The following is a 26,714-nucleotide window of genomic DNA, read 5'->3' as shown; positions in this document are numbered from 1 at the left end:
CAACTTTCTATGCTAATTGTGTAACACGTACATCATCTTTAGCTTACAAAATGGTTTTGAAAGAAATTCTGTAAACAAATTATGAAACTTAATTGGAACAATATTAAGCAATAGCAATACTTAATGTATTTTCTGATTAACCTCAAATGTATGAATCATTTTTTAAGAATGTTGCAGAAATGCTACTGCAGTCCTCAAAGGGTTAACTTAAGTATATACACCTCCTCCAGGCTTAATGAGGATTCTTGCAAACCATCTGCTAAAGACCACTCCACTTCTGACCATTGCCTGCTCCAGTGATTTCCTGCATAAAGTGATGTCACACAATACAGCAAGGATATAATATGCTGTTTGGCTACTGTTACAAATCAAATATATGTCAAATTATTTCCTGGCACCCATTGTGTAAAAAAACCTTTAAACATGTGCTTTTCAAATTGTGCATGATGTATTGACTGGGAATCCTACAATGATTCCAGTCAGAAATCATACCAAATAGCCAACAGTGTATCATATCATCACAGAAATATTGGGCTTTATTTAGATCGATGTCATGAAATTCCACTTTTTGTCTTGTATCTGTTAGACACATAGCATATACACTTAAAATATTCCAAACCAGAATGGCAGCATTCGATTGAATACAATCTGTGTATTGCTTCTGCCCTCATACCAGGTGATGCTGGGATGCAAAATTCACAGCGGTTTTATTTCTAAGGTGGCATAGGTCAAGGACAGGAGAATGTATCCAGTAGAAACAATAAAAAGAATCTCTTAAGCCAACATTGGCACTACTTAAAATTATATTGAAATTATACCAAGGAGAAAAAAACTGCGCAACAGAGAGCCAGGAGACAGCAGTGTAGCATTGGTGATCAGACCTAGCTATGATAGGCTGTGTAATTGTCTTTTATCTTTTTTAAAAAAAACAGAGCTAAAAGGTAGTAACAAAATTTTGTAACACTTAAAACATCCTGATGATTGTATAATAATATGTAAATATTCATCACGGATCATGTCAAGAAATCAAATGATGATGGTGGTGATGGAAGGCAGTTGCAGACATTATTAATGTTAGTACCTCTCTTTCCTGAGCCTCAGCACTAGCTCCCTATCACTGGCATTTGAAAATGGGAAACTCAACTTCCTGGTGATCTTGGAATCTTGCTGCTATTGCAAGAGTGCGATTGATAACTGACATGCCAGACAGGTCCCATTCTCTACCAAGCAGTAGTAAAATATAAAAATGCAAAGATTCTCGTCTTCTAATGGAAAGAACAAATAGAGACACTTGCCGTATCAGCAGTGGCTTTAATATGAAATGGATTCAAGCTCCACCCATAGATCAGCAAGTTTACCCAGTGAGTAGCTGAGCTGTACAGACCGGGACGGTCTCTGCTTGAATCCCTGGTCTGTGCTTAGTTAGATGAGTTGATAGATCACAATTGACCTTGGTGCCCTGGGTACTGAAGGGATTCCTGCTTCTGATGGCTATCTAGTGACCCCTGCAGGAAGTGCATGAAGGAGAATACTGCAGGAAGTGTTGGATGAGAATATTGTCAGCCTCAGCTGTGATGCCCCTGCAATTGAGGAGCCTGCTGACGCACGCCGTCAAGGCTCTCGAATGAATAATGGCGTCTTGGGTGGGATACTCCAGGGAAACCTTCAGGAGATGGAAGGAGAGAAAATCGATGAGATAAAGAAAAGAAATGAGAAGCCTCCTCTGCCTCTCTGAATAAATGCAAATTGCACCCACTGGTGTCATTAGGCACCAAGCAGACCAGGAAGATGCCAGGGTTAATCCACCGTCTATGCTGAATTAGTCGAGTTCAGTTGGGAAGTAGGTAGTAGAGCTATAGTTCACGTCATTGCCCAGGAAGTGGAAAGTGAAAGAATTAGCCAAGAGTTCTGTTCTGTATCGCTACAGTGAGGATGGGCTTGGCTTGTCCACTAGTGAACAGACTACCATGAGTGCCTAGGCCCACAAATGAAGAATGGTGACTTGCGCGGGGTTCTGAAGGTCACTGCTGATTTTTCATCCTCCTACATGATGGGCAGGGATGAAAACTAGCTCCACTGTGCCTAGGGTGATCACCACAAACTTCGTAGTAATAAGTAAGTTGCACAGATGCATTGGTAGAGGTCTTGAACCAGGTTGTTTGGTGTTCCATTTGATTAGAGATTATAGGGAACTAAGAAAGAGACAAATTAATGTTTTAAAGATTTTTTTTGACAAATCAAAGCCCAATTTTTACTGTATTTTACACTCTTAACTTTTGTTTTAGACAATGTAATTAAAATAGATTTTGTTCAGGTTTGAGCCAGGTAAAATTTTAGAAGTTTCTATAATGCACTTTTTTTTTATCATTGCTTCATTTATCTGTTAAGGTGCTAGTATAGGAACATTCCTCTTTGCTGATGCCATTGTTTCACTGCTGGTCCCCCTTCACGCATGATCCTCCCATCCCAACTTTAACTAATCAGATGCAGATTTTGATGCGTCACATGGTGAGTGTCATTTCCTCTGTACTAGACTGGCTGAACCCTATTACCAATGCTGGCACAATAGGGAGAAGTTTGGCACAGAAGTCAATGGGAATTTAGAGCTTGCTCAAATTGTTGCCCAAAAGGACCACCTGGATCTTAAGCCCATCTGTTAATTTCAGTTTTCTCTACCCTGCCCACAACATTCAAGTAAGCAATAAAACATGAAGAACAACTAGAACTGTCAAATGCATAGTTCTGTCTAATGGCAAAGACAAATCCAAACCACAACCAAGGCTGCTGAGATAGATCGATTTTTGAACTCCAGAGGAATCAAAGGATATGGGGCTAGGCCAGGGAACTGGAGTTGAGGTCAAAGATCAGCCATGATTTTATTGAATGGCGGAGCAGGCTCGAGGGGCCATATGGCCTACTACTCCTCCTAATTCTTCTTCTTACAACCCTCAGCATCTCTTGTCCACTATTGCAGTTAATACCAACAATGAGAAGAAAATTGCCAATAGAAACCTCAAAACCTGCTTAAAAACAATGTGGTTCAACGTGAAAAATATAAGAGTTTGCTTTCTCTTTACCAATACCATCCATTGTGTTCATCAAAAATGTTAACCAGGATATGAAAGCAACAGATTGGAACACAAGCATAATAATACAAAAGTAAAACACTATGGATGTTGGAAATCTAAAATAAAAACAGGAAATGCTGGAAGCAGAATATGCTTTTGTTCAGTTACAGCGAAGTTCCTTGCTGCCAGCTGGAGGTTTAAATGTTAACTTTGAATATAAGATGTTTTAGTTAACAAATATAAGAACGTGGAACATGAGAGAGAATGAAATAGGAAAAGGCTGTTTGGCTCACTGCCTTGCACAGGCCATGTACAATCTTAACCTATCGTGGACTATACCCCAACTGTTTAACCTCCGCCAGAAAATTCTTTAAGAATGCACTGCTTCCCAAAGCTACTCACGTAAAACTTCATCTCCACATCTCCACTGTTCAACTCTGACCTCCTGATATTTGAGGATAATACTTCCCCTTGGCCTCAGTAGCATAGAAACTGTAGTGTCTCGTGGATAATTTGATTATTTCAGGCCTATCCCTATAGTCTTCAGTTCAGTTCCCAGCTTCTTGCAAGTAACCCATCAGTAGTGATGGTAGTGCATTTATTAGGTTGGCCACTTTTCTCATTTGATAGATCAGATCTGGGAGTGATGGTACTTATCACTTACCATTTACAATCATTGCAGAACAGCAATCAACAAAGCAAACAGAATACTGAGCTGCAATGTCAAATCAGTCGCGTCTAAGGCCATCATGCTGAAGCTCTATAGTGTCCTGGTCAGACAACACCCTTGAGTATTATGTTCAGTTCCAGTTACCAAAGCACAGGCAAGCAGTGCAGAGAAGGGAAGCCAAACTGATTCCTGCATTAGAGGGTTGACTTAGGAGGAAAGGATAAAAAAAACTCAGACTCTTCAACCTTGATTAAAATGGAATAAGAGGGGACTGTATAGAGGTATATAAGATATTGAGTGGAATAGAAATCTTAATCCAAAATTCAACCACTATTGCGGGATAGGAGGAAATAGGTTAAAAACTGGTAAAAGGCAAGTTCAGGACTGAATTCCTGAAGCATTCCTTCACATAGCGTGATTAATACCTGGATAGTCTTCTGAATATGCTAATAGAAGCAAAAACTCAGAGTCCCAGACACCACCATCACCATCCCTGGGTATGTCCTGTCCCACCGGCAGGACAGACCCACCAGAGGTGGTGGCACTGTGGTATACAGTCGGGAGGGAGTAGCCCTGGGAGTCCTCAACATTGACTCAGGACCCATGAGGTCTCATGGCATCAAGTCAAACATGGGCAAGGAAACCTCCTGCTAATTACCACCTACCGCCCTCCCTCAGCTGATGAACCAGTACTCCTTCATGTTGAACACCAATTGGAAGAAGCACTGAGCGTAGCAAGGGCACAAAATGTCCTCTGGGTGGGGGACTTCAATGTCCATCACCAAGAGTGGCTCGGTAGCACCACAACTGACCGAGCTGGCCGAGTCCTAAAGGACATAGCTGCCAGACTGGGTCTGCGACAGGTGGTGAGGGAACCAACAAGAGGGAAAAACCTACTTGATCTCGTCCTCACCAATCTACCTGTTGCAGATGCATCTGTCCATGACAGCATTGGTGGAAGTGACCACCGCACAGTCCTTGTGGAGACGAAGTCCCGTCTTCATGTTGAGGATACCCTCCACCGTGTTGTGTGGCACTACCACCGTGCTAAATGGGACAGATTTCGAACAGATCTGGCAAATCAAAACTGGGCATCCATGAGGCGCTGTGGGCCATCAGCAGCAGCAGAATTATATTCAACCACAATCTGTAACCTCATGGCCCGGCATATCCCTCACTCTACCATTACCATCAAGCCGGGAGATCAACCCTGGTTTAACGAAGAGTGCAGGAGAGCATGCCAGGAACAGCACCAGGCATACCGAAAAATGAGGTGTCAACCTGGTGAGGCTACAACACAGGACTACTTGCATGCCAAACAACGGAAGCAACATGCGATAGACAGAGCTAAGCGATCTCACAACCATCGGATCAAATCAAAGCTCTGCAGTCCTGCCACATCCAGTCGTGAGTGGTGGTGGACAATTAAACAGTTAACAGGAGGAGGAGGCTCCAAAAATATCCCCATCCTCAATGATGGTGGAGCCCAGCACGTGAGTGCAAGAGACAAGGCTGAAGCATTTGCAACTATCTTCAGCCAGAAGTGTCGAGTGGATGATCCATCTCGGCCTCCTCCTGAGGTCCCCAGCATCACAGATGCCAGTCTTCAGCCCATTCAATTCACTCCACGTGATGTCAAGAAACAGCTGAAGACATTGGGTACTGCAAAGGCTATGGGCCCTGACAACATTCCGGCAATAGTACTGAAGACTTGTGCTCCAGAACTAGCTGCACCCCTTGCCAAGCTGTTCCAGTACAGTTACAACACTGGCATCTACCCGGCAATGTGGAAAATTGCCCAAGTATGTCCTGTCTACAAAAAGCAGGACAAATCCGACCCGGCCAATTACCGTCCCATTAGTCTACTCTCAATCATCAGCAAAGTGATGGAAGGTGTCGTCGACAGTGCTATCAAGCGGCACTTACTCAGCAATAACCTGCTAACTGACGCCCAGTTTGGGTTCCGCCAGGGCCACTCAGCTCCTGACCTCATTACAGCCTTGGTCCAAACATGGACAAAAGAGCTGAATTCCAGAGGTGAGGTGAGAGTGACTGCCCTTGACATCAAGGCAGCATTTGATCGAGTGTGGCATCAAGGAGCCCTAGCAAAACTGAAGTCAGTGGGAATCAAGGGGAAAACTCTCCATTGGTTGGAATCATACCTAGCACAAAGGAAGTTGGCTGTGGTTGTTGGAGGTCATTCATCTCAATCACAAGACATCACTGCAGGAGTTCCTCAGGGCAGTGTCCTAGGCCCAACCATCTTCAGCTGTTTCATCAATGACCTTCCCTCCATCATAAGGTCAGAAGTGGGGATGTTCGCTGATGATTGCACACTGTTCAGCACCATTCCAGACTCGTCAGATACTGACGCAGTCTGTGTCCATATGCAGCAAGACCTGGACAACATTCAGACTTGGGCTGACAAGTGGCAAGTAACATTCGCACCACACAAGTGCCAGGCAATGACCACCTCCAACAAGCGAGACTCCAACCATCTCCCCTTGACATTCAATGGCATTACCATCGCTGAATCCCCCACTGTCAACATCCTGGGGGTTACCATTGATCAGAAACTGAACTGGACCAGCCATATAAATACTGTGGCTACAAGAGCAGGCCAGAGGCTGGGAATTCTGCGGCGAGTGTCTCACCTCCTGACTCCCCAAAGCCTTTCCACCATCTACAAGGCACAACTCAGGAGTGTGATGGAATACTCTCCACTTGCCTGGATGAGTGCAGCTCCAACAACACTCAAGAAGCTCGACACCATTCAGGATAAAGCAGCCCGCTTGATTGGCACTCCATCCACCACCTTCAACATTCACTCCCTCCACCACCGGCGCACTGTGGCTGCAGTGTGTACCATCTACAAGATGCACTGCAGCAACTCGCCAAAGCTCCTTCAACAGCACCTTCCAAACCCGCGACCTCTACCACTTAGAAGGACAAGGGCAGCAGACGCATGGGAACATCACCACCTACAAGTTCCCCTCCAAGCCACACACCATCCTGACTTGGAACTGTATCGCCGATCCTTCACTGTCGCTGGTCCAAAATCATGGAACTCCCAAACAGCATTGTGGGTGTACCTACACCATATGGACTGCAGCAGTTCAAGAAGGCGGCTCACCACCATCTTCTCGAGGGCAATTGGGGATGGGCACTAAATGCAGGCCTAGCCAGCGACGCCCACATCCATCAATGAATTAAAAAAATAAAAAAAATTCATGAGGCAGTTAGATACGGTGATGTGGGTAGGCTGGGGGTTGCTGAACATTCATATTAAATAAGTGGAGCATATTTCCATGATCCGGGAACTTCAATAACCAGCCATCACTTTACACACAATTCCCAGTCAGTAATAAATGTCACAGTATCTCAAAGCCCTTGAACGTATGGTCCCCTCCTAAATCCATGTACATGGTTCCTGCAACTCCGTGCTTTAATCTTTCCAGTCAGGTTTCTGTCCCCTGCCACAGTGCTGAAACAGCCCTAACCAAAGTCACAAATTACATCCTCTGTGACTGTGGTGCATTATACCTCCTTTATAGCCTTTGACACCGTCGACCACACCATCCTCCTCCAGTGCCTCCCCTCCGTTTTTCAACTCAGTGCGACTGTCCTTATTCGGTTCCACTCTGATCCTAGCCAGAGCATCTTCATCAATAGCTTCGCTTCCTGTCCCCACACCATTACCTCTGGAGTCCCCCAAGGATCTAACTTTGGCTCCCTTGCATTTTTCATCCCCATGCTGCCGCATGACAACATTATCCAAAGACATGGGGTCAGCTTCCACATGTATGCTGATGACATCCAGCTCTACCTCTCCACCAATTTTCAACCCCTCCACTACCCAAAGACTCTCAGACTGCTTGTCCGATATCCAGTCTCTGATAAGCCATAAGTTCCTCCAGTTAAATATTGGGAAGAGTGAAGCCATTGTCTTTGGCCCCTGCCACTAATTTCACCTCACTCACCTATTGACAATCTTCTCTCATTGGACTTCACAGTAGAGGCAGAGGACAAAATACCTATGGTACAAGGAAACCCAAAAACAAGTCAAGGGGAAAAACTTAGTGCATTTAATATAAGTTTTAATAAAATGGTAATGGAGAATATAATGGGACTTAAGATTGACAATTCTCCAGGACCTTAAGAGGAATAGGTGGGGAAATTGCAGATTGTAATTGGAATAATTTTCCAGAGCGCTCTAGATTTGGGGACCGTGCCCTTGGATTGGAAAATTGCAAATATTATTCCATTATTTAAGACAGGAGGGAGGGAGAAACCAGTGAAGCACAGATTTGTCAGTGTAACGTCAGTTGTAGGGATGTTACTGGAATCTATCATCGGGGACAGTAACTGAGCATTTCAACAAGCATAAGCTGATCAAAGAGAGCTAGCATGGATTTATGGAGAATAGGACATGTGTGACTAATCTATTTGAATTTTTTGAGGAGATCACTAACAAGGTGAACAGGAGAGTGTAGATGTTGTTTATATGGACTTCCAGAAGACATTTGATAAGGTTGTGCACAAGAGATTAATAGCAACAATATGAACGCATGGAATTGGACTTGGAAAATTGGTTGGGAGGTAGGAGACAGACGGTATGAATAAAGAGAATGAGCTGTGATTGGCGGAATGCGACAAGTGGTGTTCCCCAGGGATCTGTATTGGGGCCTCGGCTTTTCACCATGTATATCAATGACGGATGAAGAAATAGAGAATTGTATATCCAAATTTGAAGATCATGCTAAATTAGGAGGAACAGTAAGTTGTGTAGATGGGAGTAGGAAGTTGCAGTGAGACACACAGATTAAGTGAGTGGGCAATACTGTGGCAGTGTGAGGTTATCCACCTTGGATACAAAAAAGACAGATCGTAATATTTTCAAAATCATGAGCGACTAGAAACTGGAGGAGCAAATGGATTTGGGTGTCCAGGTACACAAATCACTATAAAAGCTAGTGGGCAGGTACAGAAAGTAATCGAAAAGGTTAATGGAATGCTAGCCTTTATCTCCAGAGGATTGGAATACAGAGAGGAGGAAATTATGCTTCAGTTGAACAAATCACTGGTCAGACCCCATCTGGAGTATTGCATTCAGTTCTTGGCACCACACCTCAGGAAGTATATATTGGCCATAAAGAGGGTACAGCACAGATTTACCAAAAGGGTTAAATTATGAGAACAGGTTGCATAAACTTGGGTTGTATTCCCCTGAGTTTAGACAATTGAGGGGTGATCTAATTGATGTCTTTAAATAATAAAAGGATTTGAGAAAGTAAATACAAAGAAGCTATTCCTCTAGTGGGGAATTCCACTACAAGGGGGCACAATCTTAAAATTAGAACTAGGCCATTGAGGCGTAAACTCTGGAAGCACTGTTTCTCACAAAGGGTAGTGGAATTGTGGAACTCCCCCGAAAGGCAGCCAATGCTGGGGTCAATTCAAATTTTCAAAACAGAGATCACAATATATATTAATGATCTAGACAAGGGAACTAGATGTAATATCTCCAAATTTGCAGACGACACAAAGCTGGGTGGGCGTGTGTGCTGTGAGGAGGATGCCGAGAAACTACAGGATGATTTAGACAGGTTGGGTGATTGGGCAGAAACATGGCAGATGCAATATAACGTGGATAAATGTGAGGTTATCCACTTGGGTGTCAAAAACAAACAGGAAGGCAAATTATTATCCGAATGGCAATAGATTGGGAGAAGGGAAAGTGCAACGAGACCTGGGTGTCCTTGTACACCAGTCGCTAAAGGTAAGCATGCAGGTGCAGCAGGCAGTTAAGAAGGCAAATGTTATGTTGGCCTTCATAGCAAGAGGGTTTGAGTACAGGAACAAGGATGTCTTGCTGCAGTTGTACAGGGCCTTGGTGAGACCACATCTTGAGTATTGTGTGCAGTTTTGGTCACCTTATCTGAAGAAGGATATTCTTGCCATGGAAGGAGTTCAGCGAAGATTCAGCAGGCTGATACCTGGGATGGCAGGAATGACGTATGAGGAGAGATTGGGTCGATTGGGCTTGTACTCGCTGGAGTTTAGAAGAATGAGAGGGGATCTCATTGAAACTTATAAAATTCTGGCAGGACTGGACAGACTAGATGCAGGGAAGATGTTCCCGATGGTCGGTGAATCCAGAACCAGGGGTCACAGTCTAAGGATAAGAGGTAGGCCTTTTAGGACAGAAATGAGGAGGAATTTCTTCACCCAGAGAGTGGTGAATCTGTGGAATTCTCTACCACAGAAGGCAGTAGAGGCCAATTCATTAAATATATTCAAGAAGGAGTTGGATATATTTCTTAAGGCTAAAGGGATCAAGGGGTATGGGGAGAAAGCAGGGACCGGGTACTGAACTTGGATGATCAGCCATGATCGCATTGAATGGTGGAGCAGGCTCGAGGGGCCAAATGGCCTACTCCTGCTCCTATCTTCTATGTTTCTATGTAACAGATTTGTATTATGGAGGGGTATGGAGGGATATGGATCAAAAGCAGAGTTGATAGATTTGGAGTACAGATCTAATAAATGATGGAACAGGCTTGAGGTTTGTAGCCTACTCCTGTTCCTATGTTCCTTCCTGGTCACTGTCTCAGGTTGAACCAGACTGTTTGCAACCCTGGCATCCTATTCAACCCCAAGCTGAGCTTCTGACCCCTTATCCTCTCCATTTGAAAAACTGTCTGCTTCCGCCTTTGTAACATCACATACCTCCACCCATGCTTCAGTCCTGCTGCTCACTCTCTAATCCATGCCTGTATCATCTTCAGGCTCGACAATTCCAGTGTTCTCCTGGCCAGCCTCCCATTCTCTACGCTCTGTAAACTCCAGCTCATCCAAAACTCTGGTGCCCATTTCCTGTTCTACACCAAGTCTCGCCCACCATCGCTGTCTTGTGCAGCTCCCCTCCCTTCACCCCACCATGGCAGCTGTTCCTCCAGCAGTTAAGAACATAAGAAATAGGAGCAGGAGTAGGCCAATCGGCCCCTCGAGCCTGCTCCACCATTCAATAAGATCATGGCTGATCTGATCCTAACCTCAAATCTTCTATCACTCTGCATCCACCCGAACCCATGTGATCTCCCGGGAGAGGCGAAAAACCAGATAAAGACCCAATGGCCAATTTGGGAGAAAAAAATCTGGGAAATTCCTCTCCGACCCATCTAGGCGATCGAAATTCTTCCAGGAGATCACTCTGTCCCTATATTTTCTACAGTACTTACCTTCTGTAAAGGTGATCTCCACCCCAGCCAGGAACAGGAATAAAACCATCTCCTGAAATCTAACAGAATTAGAACACAGTAGGAGCAGAACAAGGCTACACGGCCCCTGGGCCCGCTCCACTACCCACAGGGCCATGACCATTCCGAACCCAGACTCATGTCCAATTTCCTGCCCGCTCCCCATAACCCTTTATTCCCTTTACTTCTAGGAAACTATCTATTTCTGTTTTAAATTTATTTAATGATGTAGCTTCCACAGCTTTCTGGGGCAGCAAATTCCACAAACCTACCACCCTCTGAGTGAAGAAGTTTCTCCTCATCTCAGTTTTGAATGAGCAGCCCCTTATTTTAAGATTATGCCCCCTAGTTCTAGTTTCACCCATCATTGGGAACATCCTCACCGCATCCACCCGATCAAGCCCCTTCACAATCTTATATGTTTCAATAAGATCGCCTCTCATTCTTCTGAACTCCAATGAGTAGAGTCCCAATCTACTCAACCTCTCCTCATATGACCACCCCCTCATCCCTGGGATTAACCGAGTGAACCTTCTTTGTACTGACTCGAGAGCAAGTATGTCTTTTCTTAAGTATGGACACCAAAACTGTATGCAGTATTCCAGGTGCGGCCTCACCAATACCTTGTACAACTGCAGCAATACCTCCCTGTTTTTATATTCCAACCCCCTAGCAATAAAAGCCAACATTCCATTGGCCTTCTTAATCACTTGCTGCACCTGCATACTAACTTTTTGAGTTTCGTGCACCAGGACCCCCAGATCCCTTTGTACTACAGTACTTTCCAGTTTCTTGCCATTAAGATAATAACTTGCTCTATGATTTTTCCTGCCAAAGTGCATAACCTCACACTTTCCAGTATTGTATTCCATCTGCCAAATCTCTGCCCACTTACTTAGCCTGTCTATGTCCCTTTGCAGGTTTTTTATGTCCTCCTCACTCACTACTTTCCCTCCCATCTTTGTATCATCTGCAAACTTTGATATGTTACACTCGGTCCCCTCCTCCAAATCGTTAATATAGATTGTAAAGAGTTGGGGACCCAGCACTGACCCCTGCGGAACACCACTAGTTACTGGTTGCCAATCTGAGAACGAACCATTTATCCCAACTCTCTGCTTTCTGTTAGAGAGCCAATCCTCCACCCACGTCAGAATATTACCCCCAATCCCGTGATTTTTTATCTTGAGCAATAATCTTTTGTGTGGCACCTTGTCAAATGCCTTTTGGAAGTCTAAATACACTACGTCCACTGGTTCCCCTTTATCCACCCTGTATGTTACTTCCTCAAAAAACTCAAGCAAATTTGTTAAACATGACTTCCCCTTCATGAAACCATGCTGAGTTTGCCCTATTAAATTATGTTTATCCAAATGTCCCGTTACTGTCTCCTTAATAATGGACTCTAACATTTTACCAACCACAGATGTTAGGCTAACAGGTCTATAGTTTCCAGCCTTCTGCCTACTACCCTTTTTAAATAAGGGTGTTACATTAGCAGTTTTCCAATCTGCCGGGACCTTTGCTGAGTCCAGTGAGTTTTGGAAAATTATTACCAATGCATCCACAATCCCTACCGCTACTTCCCTCAAGACCCTGGGATGCAAGCCATCAGGTCCAGGGGATTTATCTGCCTTGAGTCCCATTATTTTACCAAGTACCACTTCCTTAGTGATTTTAATTGTATTTAGTTCCTCCCCCCCTAGAGCCCCCTGTTTGTCCAGTGTTGGGATATTCTTAGTGTCCTCTACTGTAAAGACTGATACAAAATAATTGTTCAGTGTTTTTGCCATCTCCATGTTTCCCACCATTAATTTCCCGGTCTCATCCTCTAAGGGACCAACATTTACTTTAGCCACCCTTTTTCTTTTTATATAACTATAGAAACTTTTACTGTCTGTTTTTATATTTTTTGCTAATTTACTTTCATAATCTATCTTCCCTTTCTTAATCAATCTTTTTGTTATTTTTTGCTGTCTTTTAAAGACTTCCCAATCTTCCATCCTCCCACTAGATTTGGCTACCTTATATGCCCTTGTTTTTAGTCGGATACTATCCTTAATTACTTTACTTAGCCACGGATGGCTATCTTTTCTTTTACACCCTTTATTCCTCAGTGGAATATATTTTTTTTGGAAGTTGTAAAATAACTCCTTAAATGTACACCACTGGTCATGTACCGTCTTACCCTTTAATCTATTTTCCCAGTCCACTCTAATTAATTCCGCTCTCATACCTTCATAGTCTCCTTTATTCAAGCTCAGCACGCTTGTTTGAGATCCAACCTTCTCACCCTCTAATTGAATATGGAACTCAACCATGTTATGGTCACTCATTCCAAGGGGATCCTTTACTAGGACATTTTTAATTAATCCTGTCTCATTACACAGGACCAAATCTAAGGTTGCTTGCCCCCTGGTCGGTTCAGTTACATACTGCTCAAGAAACCCATCCCTAATACACTCAATGAACTCTTCCTCAAGGCTGCTCTGCCCAATTTGATTTGTCCAGTTAATATGATAATTAAAATCCCCCATAATTATAGCTGTTCCCTTATTACAAGCCTCAACTATTTCCTGATTAATACTCCGTCCAACAGAGTTGCAACTGTTCGGAGGCCTATAGACTACACCCACTAGTGTTTTTTTCCCCTTATTATTCCTTACCTCCACCCAAACTGTTTCACTATCCTGCTCCTTTGACCCAATATCATTTCTCTGTATTATAGTGATTCCTTCCTTTATTAACATAGCCACCCCACCTCCTCTCCCTTCCTGCCTGTCCTTCCTGATTGTTAAATAACCTGGTATGTTTAATTCCCAGTCATGGTCACCCTGCAGCCATGTTTCTGTAATGGCCACAAGATCATACCCATATGTCATTATTTGTGCCGTTAACTCATTCATTTTGTTACGAATGCTACGTGCATTCAGATAAAGAACTTTCAAATATGTTTTGTAACACTTAGTTCCTGTTTTTTCCCTTTTTAGTACTTTACTTTTTACTCCATACCTTCTGTCCCTTCCTGACACATTCTGTTTTTTAATTCCCCCACTGCTACCTAAGTCTATGACCTTCTCTGTTGTCATTTCTATTATTTGCTCTCTAGAAACCTCCCCCCCACTAATTAGTTTAAAGCCCTCTCTACAGCCCTAGTTATATGATTCGCCAGGACTCTAGTCCCAGCACTGGCCAAGTGGAGTCCGTCCCAACAGAACAGCTCCCTCCTGTCCCAGTACTGGTGCCAGTGTCCCAAGAAGCAAAACCCATTTCTCCCACACCAGTCTTTGAGCCACGCATTTAACTCTTTAATTTTATTTATCCTAGCCAAATTCGCTCGTGGCTCAGGTAATAACCCAGAGATTATTACCCTTGAGGTTCTGTTTTTTAATTTGACCCCTAGCTGCTCATACTCCTTTAACAGAACCGTCTTCCTTGTCCTATCTACGTCGTTTGTACCAACATGGACCACGACAACTGGATCCTCCCCCTCCCACTGCAAGTTTCTTTCCAGCCCAGAAGAGATGTCCTTAACCCTGGCACCAGGCAGGCAACACAGCCTTCGGGACTCCCGCTCTTGGCTGCAGAGAACCCTATCTATCCCCCTAATGATACTATCCCCTACCACTACAACATTTCTTTTTACTCCCTCCACTTGAATGGCCCCCTGTACCACGGTGCTGTGGCCAGGTTGCTCATCCTCCCTGCAGTCCCCGCTCCCGCCCTCACAGGGAGTAAGAACCTCGATCCTGCTGGACAAGAACAAGGGCTGCGTCTCCTTCAACACTACATCCTGGATCCCTGTACCTTCCTCACTCGTAGTCACACCGTCCTGTCCCTGACCACGGACTACATCTGCAGTAATTAACTTCATAGGTGTGACCATCTCCTGAAACATAGAGTCCAGGAACTTCTCCCCCTCCCTGATGTGTCGCAGTGTCCGAAGCTCGGTCTCAAGCTCCATAACATGGAACTTGAGTTCCTCTAGCAGCAAACACTTGTCGCAGATGTAATCACCGTTAGCCTCAATGGGGTTCACCGGCTCCCACATCTCGCAACAGTAACACATCACCTGCTCCATTCTATATAATTAATTAAATTTCTTATTATTAGTTTTGGCCACACACTCTGGAACTCTCTGCCTAAACCCTCTGTCTTTACACCTCCCTCTCTGCCTTTAAGGCCCGTCTTAAAACCTAACTGACCATGTCTTTGATTGCTGCTCCTAATATCTCTTTCATTGGATCCGCATCTATTTTTGTCTGATTATGCCTCTATGAAGCGCCTTGGACAGTGTTGTTCAATAGAAATTTCCGATTAGCCACAGGGTGGCTACTGTGACATCTTTTAGTCACATGCACTAGTATTAGTAGAAGACATCATATGCACAATACAGATAAATGTACTTCACATATTTACTTAACAAACATCTACTACCATTCAGTTTGCAGTCTTTCACCAAAGTTTGGAATTCTGGCATGAATTTATCAGGCACAGCACATCTTAGTGCAGCTTCTAAGTTTTTGACCAGCAGTTGCAAGTGGCATATCAACTTCATCAGAGTGATTACTGAGAATGTTGATTGCACAATGGGACCTGCCCCTGCTCTCCATACAGGACGCGGTTGGAAGCTGCTTTACCCGTTGTCATGACGTGCCCTGTTGGAGCAACTTGTTATGGCTGGGTTTGCTTTTTTCTACTGGCTTGGAGCGGTTATTCCGATTGGCTGAGCTGATCACGATGACAGTTCCCCTTTCCCTTGGTGTTTCCATGGTGCTGAAGTCTGGCATTTTCATCCATGTTACAAACCATTTTAGCAAACAACCAATAAACAGTAACCAAGGAAGTAAAGCACACACAACAATTAAAAAGCACTTGCAAAATCTGCTTTTCATTTTACCAAGAAATGCACAAGGTTAAAGCACATACGCAGTTGTTGTGTGAATATGAATATTGAGATTACATGCCCATACTCATTTTTTATTTACTAAAAAAAAATATAATTAGCCACATCTGGATTCCCAATTCATCACGTGACTAGTTACTAAACGTATTGGACAACGTTGTCTTGGGACATTTTATCTAGGTTTAAAGGCACTATGTAAAAGCATAACGCCTTGGTCATATGACTACAAACCAAAGAGGTGTCATCTAAAATATATTAAAATCCTTGAGTGTTTGTGACAGTTGGTCACACTCAAGTTACTCCTGTGTGATAGATGCAAAGTCACACAGTTGCACGCCATGCCTTCAATACGCATATCCTCCATCTGTGGCAGTGGAGTGCTTCTCCGTCTGTTCCTGAACTCCCAAGAACTGCAAACCTGAAGGTACCTCTTGAGGCACTGCTGATAATTTTTAATTTATTACAGTTTACCTCTTGCATTTTTATTTTTTACTATGCTTTTTTGGCCACTACTATACTCCCCCTCTCCCATGCTCAAATAAATGCTGCACTGTTTCCAGCTCCACTTCTGCATTCACCTCTGTCCAGCCTGCCTGTAACCCTGCTCCCATCTTCAATATAAATGCTGCAGTAGAGCCTCCCGCTGACTGATCCCAGAACATGAAAGCTCCTCACTTGCAGTCCTCCGCCTGTTCAGCCTCCACTCCTCTCAACCCCAGTGTGCCTCTTCTCAATCTACCCCTTCAGTACCTTTTTCATCTCTCCCTGGCCCTTCCACTTTTCCTTCGCCAGCTCCTGCCACTACCTACACCACTTCGATCTAACTTCATGAGAGCTCCCTGCTCCAATGACATTCGGCACAAAAAAGATGCCAATACCAAAAGTACCCTGAAAAAAAAAAAAAATAGCAGATTGTGCTTCTGGCCTCTGAAAAGTGTCATGAGAAAGTATTAGGACTGCCCAGCCTTACTCCAAAAAGCCTCCTGCTCTGATCGCCAATCAATCCAGAAACTAACTACAACTGTCGGGAAAGATTGAACAGGCTGGGGCTCTTTTCTCTAGAGAAGAAAAGGCTGAGCAGTGTTAAAATTCTGAAGGTGTTTCCACTTATGGGTGAGTCCAAAACTAGGGGCCATTAATAGAAGATAGTCATTAATAAATCCAGTAAGGAATTCAGGAGAAACTTCTTTACTCAGAGTGGTGAGAATGTGGAACTCGCTACCACATGGAGTGGCTGAGGCGAATAGCATAGAATCATTTAAGGAGAAGCTAGGTAAGTACACAAAGGAGACAGGAATAGAAGGGTATGTTGATGAGGTGAGATGAAGTAAAGTAGGAGGAGGCTCTTGTGGAGCAGAAACACTAGCATTGACCTGTTTGACCGAATGCTTGTTTCTGTGCTGTAAAATTCTATGTAACTACAATTTAATAGATTCCCAAACCAGGACTCAAAAGAAAAGTTCTTCATGTCCACCTCCTCAAGGATCTAAAACTGTCTGTCAGTCCCAATCATATTGATAATGAACCATCCCCAGCACTCCCCATTTCCGAGTGCCCCAAGGAAACGGGCAGTATTACTTAGCTTTCCCCAATGAATCTGCCCCTTTGTGTAATTAGGTTAAAATGGATAAATATAGCTCTAATAATTAATTCCATCCTCTTCTAACTCTTAATTATTTATTTCATTCCGCCCCTTGGATCTCCATTGTTTTGTTATTCGATGCACTTCTTCCAGCTTTATTATTTATTTAATTTCCCTTTCCAGTAACATTTAAAAAAAATTGTACACCAGTTTCATCATTTATTTTGTATTCCTCAACTTCTTTATTTCATGGCGACCCCCCCCCCCCCCCACTTCAGTTATTTATTTCCGTCTCCCCTCTAAAACTGTAGTTGTTGGTGTTATTCGAGACCTGCAACCCCCGCCTTGCACACCTTGGTTCCATCTCAAAACCTCAAATCCTTGTCGGCTAAGCCCACCTTTTGACTTATTGTGAGCTTTTGCCAAAGGAGATTCCCAAATCATCAAAGAAAAATCAAGAGAATTCGTTTTATTTTGTTTTTAAAACAGCTAATTTGGATGGTTCTAGTTGCTCTCTCATTTGAATTTTTCAAATTAAATAAATGCACTTTTGAATTAAGTTACATCCATTTCACTTTAATAGTGGGGAAGATACCAAATGCTACAATGTTAGTATCAGTAGTTAGATTTTACTTTTAAATTAACACTGCGATAAGACCCAGGTTATTATACTTATGATGAAATACTATGTTTTTTTCCCCCTGTAGTTATGGCATCACCAACACTGAAATAGGTCAGTTTATAAGATTAGGGCATTTAAGGGGAAAACTTTAGATTGGCAAAGTTAACATGTAAATGCTTACACTGGCATAACCTGTTTATTTAAAATGGGTTAATGCCTGTGCAACATTTGTACAGACAGGAATGTAGTATGAGCGTGTTAAACTTTCTGTATGTGAACTTTGCAAATCAGAAATTCTACCTTTTTAGAATTAGACAGAAGTAATTGCTGAAGAAATATTAACAGATTAGAACATTTGTTGGGAAATAATTTGAAATTCAAATTTAATAAAAATTCTATTCAGCAATAGAAATGCACTGCGAATTTTGCTTAACAAAATCACCTGGACACTAAACAGTGATGGGACTTTCACTGTAAAACATGCAGATTGTTTGTTTGAAAATTGAGACTGATTAGACTACAGTACTGAAAATCTTAAAAGCCCCCTCCCCACCCAAATTGGGCTGCTTTTATAGCGAAAGAAATCTATTAGTAATACTGCTGTATGACCGCGAGATCCCACCTGTCCCACTCCTAGATTTGCCGCCAAATTGCCATCAAATGCAGACTAGATCCCTGATGAATTAAAACTCCAGACGGCTTTCTAATCAGTTCAGTGTTCTCATTAGTTTTCTGTTTGCACGGTGTAACAAAATCATAAACACGTTCTTTATAAATGGATTTATGATTTAGTTACATAAAGTGCACAGAGGAAATTGCCCCACTGTTTCCATATATTGTGTGAAACACTATTATTGTTTTTCTTCAGCAATATCATTAGAACAAATGATTTGCCGACACAAAACTGCTTTTTATATTAATCTGATTCTCGTTCTGCAGAAAGTTGATTGATGTTGAAAGCTGATTCTGCCTCCCTCCCTTTCTCACTGTGGGGATTGAGATGACTTGGTAATGATGAATAATCAATACACCCACAATAATTGACCAAACTATGGCAGTTGTTTAAAGCATTTCTTTGGTATGACCAGAACTGTCTGCTAATGATTTTAAGATTGGAGTTTGAGCTCCATTGTTGTAGATTGCCTTTCAGATATAGCCTCTTCTGAATCAAATATAGCCGTCAAACTCCCCAAGATACCAAAGTAGCTCCATGCAGCAAGAAAATGCCCTTTTTTGACTTTAGTGATACCAGGCTAGAAATTATAGTTGGCGATAGTAGCGGGTAAGTGCTTAGCATGTTGACGTGGCATTCCCCTGTCGGCTGTTTTAATGAACCTGTTGACTTGTTTAAATAATTGGGTTAATGTTGTCATTAAAATTGCACACAGAGGAATGACATATAAATGTGTTGAGCTTTCATCCACAATCTACCATCATCACCAATGACGTTTATATATCTGCTTCAGCAAACTGGACATCTGATGGGACCGCTATACTCACTAAGAACTAATGAATTATACTAAGGAATCATCCAGTGGAATAATTTCATCATAAGGATATTTAGCCAACCATTAAGTTAGCAGAGTTACATTGAACCTGGGTTATTCTGTAAGAAGAGATTTTATGAAGACCATATAATCTGCCTCGCCAATATTTACAACTGAAGGAATTATCTGGAAGTCAAGGCTTTAGATATCTTAAGCTGGTTCCAAATAGACTTTACTAGACTCTGTAGGCTAGTCATGTTCCTATGAGTTTGTAGAATCAACAGATGGCTTGTTTCAAAACTGTTTAATGCTATCATAGACGAGGCAGTGATTAAAAAGTTCATAATGACCTGGACCACTGATCGTTATAACATTGGCGGTTTTGAGCAAGCTAAATTGAGAAAACTACCCACCAAGAAAATTCATGAATTTCCACCACGTTGGCTACACAAAACAATAAAGTTTCCTAATTTATTTTCTCTTTACCTGCCTTTAAAGGAAAGTTTAAAAATGAATTAATTCTGCAGTGATGGAGTTGTTTCAGCAATCATGTCAAATATGCACACACATGTCTATAAACCCAATAGAAACATCTTGTAAGTTGCTCTAGCACAAGTACATCAAATTATTGACCGTGACCGCAATACAGCCCAAGAATCACAGTCAACTCAGTTCTATTTGCGCTTATATTTCTTACTGGCTAGTTTGTCCTATTTGCATTTGTGGGTCTGGAGGCTTGGAAAAGGCTGTTCTTTGTACTGTTGCCTCATTGCTGGATAAATCCCAAATTGAAATCGGTTAGTATCCACATCTTAAGATTTATAAATTTAATGGGAACATTGATTTAAACTTTACATATATATCCCTCATGGTATGAACCTATGTGACCCACAAAGACAAAAAGCTTATGCATTGTTGGTCTAGAGGGCCAGTCAACTACTGATTGACTAGATTTGGGGATTGCTCCCTAGTTAGTTATTTTGGATTTAGGATTTTTGCTTTTGATTAAGTCCTTCCACAAGGTACACATTCCTTTCTTGTCTCCCTTGTGCCCATTCAATTCCTTGTATTCTTGTATTTGAGAGTGTTCACTGCCGTTGTGGTGATGGGGGGAAAAAAGAGTTGGAACCACAATCATAAAACATCTATGGAAAATTTCTCCCTAATGATTCAGTGAGTAGCTAAGCTATTCAGACCAAGAAGGACTTAGGTTTGACCCCTAGTACGATAGCAAAATACTGCAGATGCTGGAAATCCGAAATAACAACAGAAAATGCTGGAAAAACTCAGCAGGCCAGGCAACATCCGTGGAGAGAAAATAGAGCCTGCTGAGTTTTTCCAGCATTTTCTGTTATTTAGGTTTGACCCCAGTCTGTGCATATTTAGCCAGTCTCACTGCGATGGAGGTAAAGGTGCTACAAATTGGCCTCCTTGATTCTGGGTTGGGAGGATTATCAGACAAATTCTCAATCTTTGTCATTATCCAGCAACTCCTGCTGAAAGTGTGCATGTGTGGACATTAAGTGATAACTGAGTCTGGCTTGACTGTAATGTTCAGTCATTGTCCAGGCTCACGCATGCATAATGGCCACTTGGGGAGGTGACAGAGGGCAATCAGTGCCTGTGGAAGAAAAAGTCAAGCAAGACCTTCAGGAGAGGAGGAGGAAGAACAAAATTGGCATAGAAAATTGGCAAGAAAAAAAAAAAGTCTGAGCATAGTGAAACCTGGATTGTGAAATAATGGTTATCTACAACAGCAGACAAATCTGGTTGATATTTGGGCCGAGTTTGGAAATGCAGCTTGACAACCCAAATGCCATGACAGTCACATGGCTTAATCTATAGGCTAATTATTCAGCCGTCCCAAGGGCCCTAACTCTGTACACTTGTTGTATCCAATGATCCCTGTCTACACTTCCTTTGCTGTCTTCAATATTGTAGGCATTCTCTGCCTCGCTCTGCATGGCTACCTTTTCCTGTGTTTTCCAAATTGCTGTTGTTTTGAAACTAGTCGCCTAAATTCTAATTTTGTGATGTATGCAAATGTTGACAAACATCAAATTATTTCACTTTGTCGAGTTGCTATTAGGTTTATAGTTTTCTTTTCTGCTGTTCTGTTTTTTGTTCTATTTTTCAGTTCTTTATAACATTTCCACCATTTCCTTCAGGAAAAAAAATCATAGTTAACAAAAAGCATTTGATTTAAGAGATGGAAAGTATAATTTTGTGTACTCCAGTATGCAATGCTGCTTTCCATTTTCATTTCAAAATGTTGAATTCTTTCTCTAATCTTTTGCATTTTCTTGTAACAATTCAAAAGCTGCATTATATATTTTTGCTTACGATAAGTTGGCATAATATTTGCACTGAATTTTGTATTATTTAAAATATCACTAAGAATATAAACTTTTTATGCTCAACTTGAAAGGGTTGCTTTTAATAAATAAAAGTATTTGAGATTAAATGCTAAGTTTACACTTATTTGTAATCAGCAGTAAATCTATCTAATGTGATGCCACCATTAATTATTATTTTAAACTAGCTTGGGAAATGTGCATAGTTCTGATTTGTTTTCACTATTATTTTATTTAGGCACATGGCCACACATTCACCACAAAAAACACATAAGTGCACCTACTGTGAAAAAATGTTCCACCGGAAAGACCATCTGAAGAACCACCTTCAAACACATGATCCAAATAAAGAGGCGTTCAAGTGCGAAGAATGTGGCAAAAACTACAACACCAAGCTGGGCTACAAGCGCCACCTAGCGCTGCACGCTGCCACCAATGGTGACCTGACCTGCAAAGTATGCCTTCAGACATTTGAGAGCACCGAGATTCTGCTTGAGCACCTGAAAACACATTCAGGCAAGTCGTCAAATGGAGTTAAGGAGAAGAAGCACCAGTGTGACCACTGTGACCGACGGTTCTACACTCGGAAAGATGTTCGGAGACACATGGTAGTCCACACAGGCAGGAAAGACTTCCTTTGTCAGTATTGTGCTCAGAGATTTGGCAGAAAGGACCACCTGACGAGACATATGAAGAAGAGTCATTCGCAGGAATTGTTGAAAATTAAGACTGAGCCATCCGATATGATGGGTCTGCTTCACTCCAGTCCACCCATAACAGTGAAGGAAGAACTTAGTCCAATGATGTGCATGGCTTCTAAGGAGGCAGTAGGTAAGCCATTTACTAGTTTGCCAATGAGCATGTACAGTCCACACATTCAAGCCATGACAAATTCAGGATCATCGCATAGTCTGGTTGCTAGTTCTCTAGCTATGGGAATGGGTTGCCAAATGGAGTCCCCATCCTCAATTCATTCAGCACCTCCTCAACCCCCTTCTAAATATCAGCTTGGATCTACCTCGTATGCCACTGGCTTGCCTGAGAAGCCAACAAAAATTGAGATGGAAAGTTACTTAATGGACTTGCACAGCAGTTTGCCACTTTCATCCCATGAATCTCAGTCTTCACCAGCTAAAGTAGGCTTAGATTCGCAAACTGGGCCTCTGGATGACATTTCTGGCGAGCATTTGCTTTCCAAAAGCCCTGCTATAATTACTGAATCCCTCTGTACAGCAAACATGGACTTTTCACATTTGCTGAGCTTCTTACCACTGAACCACCCTACGTACAATCCACCTGTTTCAGCAGGGGGGCTGGTAATGGGCTATGCACAAAGTGAGCCTCAGTCCTTACTTACCTCTCTTCAGCCTCAGCTGCAGGACTCACAAGGATCTGGAAATGGCCTGAGCCTTGGGCCTCTTCATCCATTGTCTCCAGTCTTTACCACCAGTCTGAGCACAACAACATTGCCACGCTTCCACCAGGCATTCCAGTGAACTGCTGTTGGATCTTTTATTCAATAATCTGTGCTTGGAGTGGAATTTACTGACGCGCACAAAGCTTTCTAGAACTCAAGGGAAGCTAAAGCTTTGAACAAGCTTTTATAAGGCAATTTCCGTTATTCAATTCAATCCATAATATGGAGGTTTTTAAATCTATTAGCAACTGACGAGGCATATACAATGAGCCTTTTGCTTTCTACACTCTAACATGGATACAAATCCACATGAGGGCTGAACATATCAGAACTCCGAGAAGTGGATGAGTTTTAATGTGAAAATTACTCCCCAGTTACATGCTTCCTATGTTTTTAACATACATGGAGACCTGTTACGATTGAGAAGTTACTTCATGAGCTAAATGTCTGAAATAGAATTACAGGGAAAAATTAGTGAAGGATTGGGAAAAAATAATATAGTTATTATGCAATGTGTATTAATCTCTGCTTTGTCGATCATGCTTGGGTGTCTGTCCAAATTGTGTCTTTAAAAAAAATATTTGTCACATACAAAGGTCTCTACGTGAAACAGAAGTTGCACAGTGAAGCAGACTTAGATTGTGCCCGCAATGTGAGTTGTGCACAGTCAATTGCCCTCTTGATAATAAAGTATTGGCTTATTTCATTTTTAAAATACCTTTACTTTCCTAAAATTTCAGATATTTTGTGAGAATCGGGATGTTAATATGTGCAAAGAAGTACTGACCCTGCTTAATCATTCAAAGAGCTATAGACTAGAAATTACTGTTTGCAATATCAGTAGGCAAATGCTTAGTGCGTCCATACGACTTTCTCTCTTTGTTATTTTAATGGTGGCATTAACCCATTTTAAGTAAACTGGTCAATACAGGTTGAAATAGCAGACAGGAACATTCCTATGAACACTTAAGTTGCGAATGTTGGCATCAGTAATTTCTAGCCTTCTATTTCTTTCTGTTACCAGTATGTTTGTCATACTGGGGTGTACGAAAGTTATCATCTTACTAGGATTGAACCCTATTTATTTTTTTAAATAGCAAAGCAGCTGCTTCATTTTTCTTCTTATAATATTTCTCGCGAGGGTAAATATCACCTATTTATGATCGATCACTTCAATGATCCATTAATGAACTGTTATCTTACTGTGTTGTGCAGAGCTGGCACTTAGAACCCGTACAGCAATCTGCTTATGAGAGTTTTTGAATGTTAACAGTAGCTCATTTACAGCAAAGCTTAAATGTTGCAACATGTTGAAAAATCAGCCATTTTAAATTTTGCTGCTGATTTATCTAGGGTACAGATTAAGCACCTCCGCGACATTGTTGAGCGCTAGGTTCAGGAACACCCTGTTCGTGATCCCTGCAAGTATTGTAAATGCATTGCTCACTAAAGGTAACATTGCAAACAGTGTTGAAAGAGGAATAGCTTAAGGCAAAGTAGACTTGAACGTTGGTTTGTAACAAAGGTACATACATGCACAAAAATAATCTCAGCCGTTCGATCAAAGTTAGCATGATGCACATTTTTACACAAGTCTGGCTCTATTTTACTAAACTATTATTGCAGAATTATTCTTTGCTTCCAGATTTGTGGCACAATTAAAACTTAGCATTTTGAATAAAATTCAATGGCATAATAACCAGTAGGCAAATGCGTGTGATGCAGTTTTCCTTCCAACACTAATTTTGCTTTTTAAAAAAATCAGCTAAAAAAACACTGAACACTCTCAGCTTAATGGGGATATATTGTGGCTTAATTATAATGCAGTTGCTTCTGATATTTTAATCATCCTGCCTTTTACATCTGAGCAATAATCCTAAATTTTGTTTTTGTGTATTCATTTAAACCCCAAACGTATCTTCAAGAAAAGAAAAGACATTATGATATATACAGCTGTGTATAAATACTATAATGCATATTTTAAAAGATTTTGCTCCAAATTAAGTAGTTAAAACACATCAAGCTAATTAAATTCTTAACCATCGTCTGCAAGAAATGCATTGTTGGCTAGTAGATGTAGTAATCTTAAAATGCATTGAATATCACTAGACTTTTATTGTAGTGAATATGTACTTTGAAAATATTGTACCTTTCCTTGTATTTAGGAGCTGTGAGATCGAGAAAGGATACAGAACAGGGTGTTTGATTTAAGAATACCCTGATTATATTAAGTCAGGGTCTCATAAAGAAAGATTTTTATGTAATGCTTGTGTTTCAATGTAAAGATTTTAGTTCTGTTACTGTTTTTGCCTCTCCTGACAGTGCCTTATTCTGGCCACCAGAGGCTTTGAGCTATTTGAATCCTTATTTCACAGTTCTCTGAGCAGGACCTCACAAAGACGCAACACATCACCTCATGCATGCTTTTTGCTATAAGCCTAGGAGAAAACCAAACCTGCCTTACAGTGAAAATAGGCACAACTTCAATTCTGACTGATACAGAATCAACAGCAGTAAAAGCTGTTGCTGTTAATTCACAACAATCTTTTCGCCACTCGGCATCTCGGGAGCCCATCGAATGGATAGCCAAACTAGACATCCCGTTATAAGCTTTTCCCGTCATATGAAACAACAATCTAGTTCTGCATGACTAAAATACATTAAAAAATCCTCTTGCCAATCAACCATATATATTTTAATAATATATAGAAACTTATTTTTATGAAATTAGGGGTTGATTAATATCACTACAAAATTACTATATTGCAGAATTTTAATGGTATTCCTCTCATAGCCAAGAGTGGTTTATTTTTAATACTGATAAAGCATTACAGCAATATTATAGTGTGGTATTACTAAACATTTTATTCTAAAGATTTTAGTGGATTTTCTGAGTTCACTATTTTGGGAGGAAATTAAAATGTAGACTATTGTGGTACCAATGGGAAAATTGTTAATTTGTTCCGTGTTCCATTCTGCCCTGCAACAAAAGGAAATCGTTTATATCACAGATGTTTTGGAAGGAAATGAGTGAGGGCAACTCTGTACTACCTGTGGACAGACATTTCCTAGTTAACCTTAAAATACTTCTGGTTAAGGCCAAAATTACAGTAGAAACTTCATTCACACCGGTAAACAACTGCACAATGATCAAATACACATTTTTCAATGAACTTTAATTGCTGTATTCATTGTAAGGCTAATAGTTCCTCTTATGGCTGGTTAACTCGCTATGATGTCCTAGCACTTTCAGAAACCTTTATAGAAGAGTATCTCTTCACCATAAACTGGTAACGAATCTTTTATAAAATTAAGTGCCATTAGATTTTTGTTAGATGTATTAGTATTA

General features: G+C 41.5%; 1 protein-coding gene across 2 annotated transcripts in view; it reads left to right on the top strand.

Moving 5' to 3' along the window:
• The window catches only part of plagl2 (pleiomorphic adenoma gene-like 2), a 164,122-nt gene extending 137,408 nt beyond the window's left edge, over positions 1-26,714 (top strand). For both annotated transcript variants that reach the window (XM_086005518.1, XM_086005517.1), the window contains exon 4: positions 22,187-26,714. In XM_086005518.1, the coding sequence (XP_085861644.1) occupies positions 22,187-23,444 (1,258 nt within the window). In that variant the 3' untranslated portion in view covers positions 23,445-26,714. The remainder of the gene's footprint in view (positions 1-22,186) is intronic.

This window comes from Somniosus microcephalus, chromosome 13 (assembly GCF_052327205.1).
Source record: "Somniosus microcephalus isolate GS21.2 chromosome 13, FLI_Smic_1.0, whole genome shotgun sequence".
Lineage (NCBI taxonomy): Eukaryota > Metazoa > Chordata > Chondrichthyes > Squaliformes > Somniosidae > Somniosus > Somniosus microcephalus.
Note: the sequence above shows the minus strand (reverse complement) of the source record. Positions and strands in the feature narration are given on the sequence as shown.